The 6,000-nt window shown below is 40.2% G+C and overlaps 1 protein-coding gene across 2 annotated transcripts in view; it reads right to left on the reverse strand.

Moving 5' to 3' along the window:
• LRBA (LPS responsive beige-like anchor protein) overlaps positions 1-6,000 on the reverse strand; it is a 1,331,662-nt gene that overhangs the window by 23,291 nt on the left and 1,302,371 nt on the right. For both annotated transcript variants that reach the window (XM_053703733.1, XM_053703731.1), the window contains exon 44: positions 3,634-3,735. In XM_053703733.1, coding sequence (XP_053559708.1) covers positions 3,634-3,735 — 102 coding nt within the window. The remainder of the gene's footprint in view (positions 1-3,633; positions 3,736-6,000) is intronic.

Consider the following 6,000-nt stretch of genomic DNA (forward strand, 5'->3'; position numbering starts at 1 on the left):
GAGCCACTGATGGCCGAGGATTGGACTGAAGGGATCGGCATGCATTCAGAATCTTTAACTTTCTCACTTCTGTCAAGATTTTCATGGATATAGAGTATATTAGAGTTCCCAGGAAAGGAACCCTTGTTTGTGGAATTAGTGAGCTCTTTTCTAGATTCACCTTCCACTTGTGAGTCCTTAGAAAGGCTAGAACCATGTCGGTATGAGACTTTGCCAGCTGATAAGATGACGCCTGGATCAGAATATCGTCCAGATAAGGCGCCACTGCAATGCCCCGTGGCTTGAGAACCGCCAGCAAAGACCCTAGAACTTTTGTGAAAATCCTGGGTGCCGTGGCCAGCCCGAAAGGAAGAGCCACAAACTGAAAATGTTTGTCCAGAAAGGCAAACCTCAGGAACTTGTGATGATCTCTGTGGATAGGAATATGAAAATATGCATCCTTTAAGTCCACGGTAGTCATATATTGACCCTCCTGGATCAATGGAAGAATTGTCCGAATAGTCTCCATCTTGAAGGATGGAACTCTGAGAAACTTGTTTAGACTCTTGAGATCTAAAATGGGTCGGAACGTTCCCTCTTTTTTGGGAACCACAAAAAGATTTGAGTAAAACCCCTGCCCCTGTATTGGCACGGGACAAATTACTCCCATAGCGGAGAGGTCTTTTACACAATGTAAGAATGCCTCTCTTTTTATCTGGTCTACAGACAATCGTGAAAGAAGAAACCTTCCCTTTGGGAAGGAATTTTTGAACTCCAACTGATACCCTTGGGACACGATTTCTAGTGTCCAGGGATCCTGAACATCTCTTATCCAAGCCTGGACAAAGAGATAAAGTCTGCCCCCCTTCATGCTGTCTTGGGAGCAGCAGCGAGCTTTTTGGGTTGTTTACCCTTGTTCCAAGCCTGGTTGGGTCTCCAGGTGAGCTTGGCTTTAGGATAATTCCCTTCCTGTTTAGCGGAAGAGGAAGGGGGGACTCCTTTGAAATTACGAAAGGAACGAAAATTACTTTGTCGTCCCCTTTGCTTAGACGCCTTATCTTGAGGTAGGAGGTGACCCTTACCTCCCGTAATGTCAGACATGATTTCTTTCAAGTCAGGCCCGAATAGGGTCTTTCCCTTGAAAGGAATAGCCAGAAGCTTGGATTTAGAGGACACATCCGCAGACCAAGATTTCAACCATAGGGCTCTCCGTGCTAAGATGGAGAATCCCAAACTCTTAGCCGCCAATTTGGAGACCTGAAAGGCAGCATCCGTAATAAAAGAATTAGCCAGCTTAAGGGCCCTAATTCTATCCTGTATTTCCTCCAAGGAAGTCTCAGTCCTAAAAGACTCTTCTAGAGCTTCAAACCAAAAAGCAGCCGCAGTTGTGACTGTTACAATGCAGGCTGCTGGTTGCAATAAAAACCCTTGGTGAACAGAGTTTTTTTGAGAAGACCCTCCAACTTCTTATCCATGGGGTCTTTGAAAGCACAACTATCCTCGATAGGAATAGTCGTACGCTTCACCAGAGTAGAGATTGCTCCCTCCACCTTAAGAACCGTCTGCCAAGAGTCCCGGACAGTGTCAGCTATAGGGTACATTTTCTTAAAAATAGGGGAGGGAGAGAACGGGATACAATTTCCGAAATTCTCTTAGGAACTGGAAAAACATCAGAATAAGAAGGGACCTCTAAGTATTTGTCCATCTTACACAATTTTTCTGGCAGGACCACAATAGATTCACAGTCGTCCAGAGTCATCAAAACCTCTCGCAGTAACAGACGGAGGTGTTCAAGCTTACATCTGAAAGACATGACGACCGAATCTGTCTGGGGCAACGCACTTCCTGTGTCAGACAGTTCCCCCTCAGAAAGGGTCTCCCTACCCCCCAAATCAGAGCCCTGGGAGGGTACATCGGAGATAGCTATCAAAGAATCAGAAGTTGCAGGGACCACATGGGCCTCTGACCTGCTGCGTTTGCCTTGTAACACTGGCAACTTAGATAAAACTTCTGTAAGAGTGGATGACATAACTGCAGCCATATCCTGCAGAGTGAATGAAGTAGACGCGGTTGAGGAACACAGCGTTGCTTGGGTGGGCGTTAAAGGTTGTGACGCTTGGGGAAAAAGCTGCGGCATACCCTGATTCTCATCAGTCTGAGAAGCATCCTTAGTTATACTTGCATTAAAGAAAATGTGTTCTTTACATTGTAAAGCCCTCTCAGTACATGAGGGACAAAAGGTAATAGAGGGTTCCACATTGGAATCTAGACACATAGAGCATGTACTTTCCTGAAGTTCAGCCATGACAAACAAACTAGCAATATTGGTCGTTTTATACGAAAAATTCAATTAAAATTTAATAAGCAAACACTGTTAGAAAGTTGTTGAAAAACTAGTGTACTGTCTCTTTAAAAAGTAAAAGCATATATGCGTTTGCGGCTTCGCAATAAAACTGCAGTAATTTGGAAGCACTCAGATACTTTGACAAGTTTATACTGTAAGTGTATGAACGAATAATCACAAAATTAGGCCTTAATTAACCCTTTGCACCTCGTGGCGCCTACCTGCCCCAATCGAACACTGACTAGACGTGGACACGGTGCTCCTAAAGCCGCTTGTGATGACTGAACCCAAGCGACTTAGGCCACACAGAGTGTAGACACTTGCTGCTCCAAGACAGGCTCCGAAAAGTAAATGTGCGTCTGAGCGCACAAAGCTCTAAGCCCCGCCCATCGTGGGCACAACCAAAAGTCCCCGGCTAGAGAAGTACCGCATGGGAAATAAACATGTCTGAGTATTTCAAACAAGTACCGCTAACCACCAATGTGTCCCCTCACAATAAACACATATTCTGATATTTTGCTGCGCATGCCACAAACCCCAGCGTCAAGCCCATAATAAAAGAATAGCCACCGGTTAATCCTTTATTAGGCCACTGATCATCCAAATAAAAATGGCAATACTTATGCACATAACTCAACCCTGTGCAAAAACGATTACCCCTTCCCTGTACCGGGAGTGTCAGTCCATTCTGAGATACTGTACATACCTCAATGCTGAACGCAGTATGAAGCTGTCCCACACAATGAAGATGTTCCTTTTCCTCACCTTCAGCACATCAGTGGGAAACAACCAGGGTCTTAGATAATATCTGCTAAGACCATCAGCAGGGCATCAACCGATACGGGAGCGTTTTTTAACAGAATAAAGATCTCCCCTGTTCATTGCTGAAAAGCCAGAAGCTCTAGCCCTGAGAAAAATAGTACACACTGGTACCATTTAAAAATAAAAAACTTTTCTTGAAGAATCTAACTAACACCTCACTTTACCTCTTTCTATCAGTAACACAGGCAAAGAGAATGACTGGAGTGGGAGGGAAGGGAGGAGCTATATATACAGCTCTGCTGTGGTGCTCTTTGCCTCCTCCTGCTGACCAGGAGGCAATATCCCATAAGTAAGGATAAAATCCCTGGACTCGTCATATCTTGCAAAAGAAATTAATCATTGAGAACACGTGAAAGGGGAGAACATTTCACAGTACAATGTCCCTATGAATTGAACATGTTAAATGTTGCTAAATGCATTAGCACAAGAATCGTACATTGAAAGCTGTAGATCTCTACATACTGTAGACCCATCATTAATAGCCTTACCTTTGGAACCACTGATCACCAATCCCAGCTCCGCACATACAGCAGCACAAGTAATCTCACAGTCATGGCCAGTCAGTATTGCACGCGGAGTAGCAATCTCAGCTGTAAATGGGGGAAAAAATGGATGGTAAATATCTTTTGTTAGGAATAACTATCAGTAATTATTCACTTTAAGAAGAAGGAAAAAAACAGAATGCATTACAATGTTATTCCCTTTGGATGATACCATGATCTACATGATATATAAAGCATAAAGTTCTTAAAAAAAAAAAAAAAAAAAAAAAAAGCTGGTGTCACCAATTTTCTTGACTGGGATTTAAGCCACCGTTTAAAAAAGACTCAGGTGTTTCTGGAAGAGTTCTTACTCATGAGCACATGAAGCAAATAATTTTCCATTCCTAATTATTCATACACATTAGCTATTGGTGTTCTTAAAGGGACAGTAAACCCAAAATTAAATGTTCATGACAATTTTATCAAATTTAGGGTTGTTTTTGGTAGTCTTTGTTGAAGAGTAAAGCTAGGTAGGCTGAAAGAAGCTTAGGAGCATGCACATGCATTTAGCAGTCTCTGTCATCAGTGTTTGCACTTCTGCCAGATGGCTAGACACGTGCACTCTTCTGAGCTCACCTACGATTACTCGTTAACAAAGGATACCAAAAAAATTGATGATAGACATGAACTGGAAAGTTGTTTAACATTTCATGCTCTATCCAATCAATTTTAGTTTAATTTTGACTTTACTGTGCCTTTAAAGGAAACAACTCAAAAACGCACGTGTTGGAAATATTCAAGTAAAAACAGACAATGCTCACAGCTTACACCTGTATTCCCAGAGATCTCCAGGACAAATTCACCAAGAACTGACCCAACCATAGAATAGTTTATTGCATCTGCCAGAGGATGTCTACTTAAAATTGATATCTCTAGAGTAATTGTATTATGAAGTGAATGCAAAATAAATGTTTGCCTTAACATAAAACAAATATACCACTTTTAATATCCCCTCTTAAATGGGAAATAATTATAAGCACTTCATTATCTGCAACAATTATATAATATAAATTTCTATAAAAAGTGTATTTCGTTAGTGTTGTAAGCTGGCAGTTAGACATCAAAAACACAAGTCTTTCCTTTTACTCTCACCTTGCTAAACATATGAATCCATACAGCACAGTAACATCACTATGACCAGACAGCCGGCTTTGTCATTGCTAAGTCCAGAATTGTTTATAAGTGGTAATTGATTCTAGAATCTTAGCACAATATAAACTGCTAAATTTGTTTTATTTTTAGAACTTACTTTTTATAATAAATTATATTTTTAGCTGTGGTTAAATTAAAAGTTTCCTTCCGCCCATTTTTCATTACCCTTTCTGTAGTGTAGTGATATATAAAGCAGTCCCACACTCTATACGTAGGAGCTTCTGTTCACTCCCAATTGGCAGAGAAAATGTGCATGCGCAGACTGATCGGTAAGCGTCATTTGTCCGCTAAAGCACATGCGTTTATGAAGTGGAACACAATCACACATTAGAAGCCACAAGCCATGTGGCAACAATTATGATTGGTTGCCATACTAAAACATCATTGAAGGAAAAAAAATAGACTACTGAGGGGCAGGAGGTTAAATCGGAGCTATGTAAGAAACAACCTGTATATTATAAAATGTATAGATAGTTTAGAAAAGCAAGAAAAAGAATATTGTACATTTAAATGTATAAACGGTTTATTAGGAAAATGTGCTCACTCTAACTTTACCATCACTTTAAGCTAAACATATTTTTGTTACAAAATGTCACAGAAGCTCAGTGTTCTCTTGTTGCCATACATACAGCAGAAATGTCCGTAAGAAAGTACAGCTCTAAAATGCCAAGCAATTCTTCATAAGAAAGAGAGAAACCACTTATTGAAGAGCTTTGTAAGTAAATATAAATGGGACAACAGAGCTTAGAGGTATTATATAAAGAGTTTATCAGTGCCACATCTGACATTTCCTTATAATGTGGATTTACCATTAAAATGTTTGCTAAATAATTTAAGAGACAAGTGTATATAACTAAAAAGAATACATATATTCCATGCAGTCAATTAGTAATCCATGAGTCAGTATCACAGATTTACACAGCAATAAACCCTAAACAAGTACAGTACATGATAGAGATAGGAAGCAGTGCACACAATGTGCATTATGGATTTCACTAAAAATCACTTCAGACTCCTAACCGTGAATCATACACTTCTCTGTAAGGTTTCACAATACTATAAAACTGTAGGCCATACTTTATTTTTCAGCAATTATATAAACACATTCCATTAAAACAAAATAAAAAGAAACAGCAAACAGCCAGACATCTGTTTGATACA

The sequence above is a fragment of the Bombina bombina genome, chromosome 2, assembly GCF_027579735.1.
Source record: "Bombina bombina isolate aBomBom1 chromosome 2, aBomBom1.pri, whole genome shotgun sequence".
Lineage (NCBI taxonomy): Eukaryota > Metazoa > Chordata > Amphibia > Anura > Bombinatoridae > Bombina > Bombina bombina.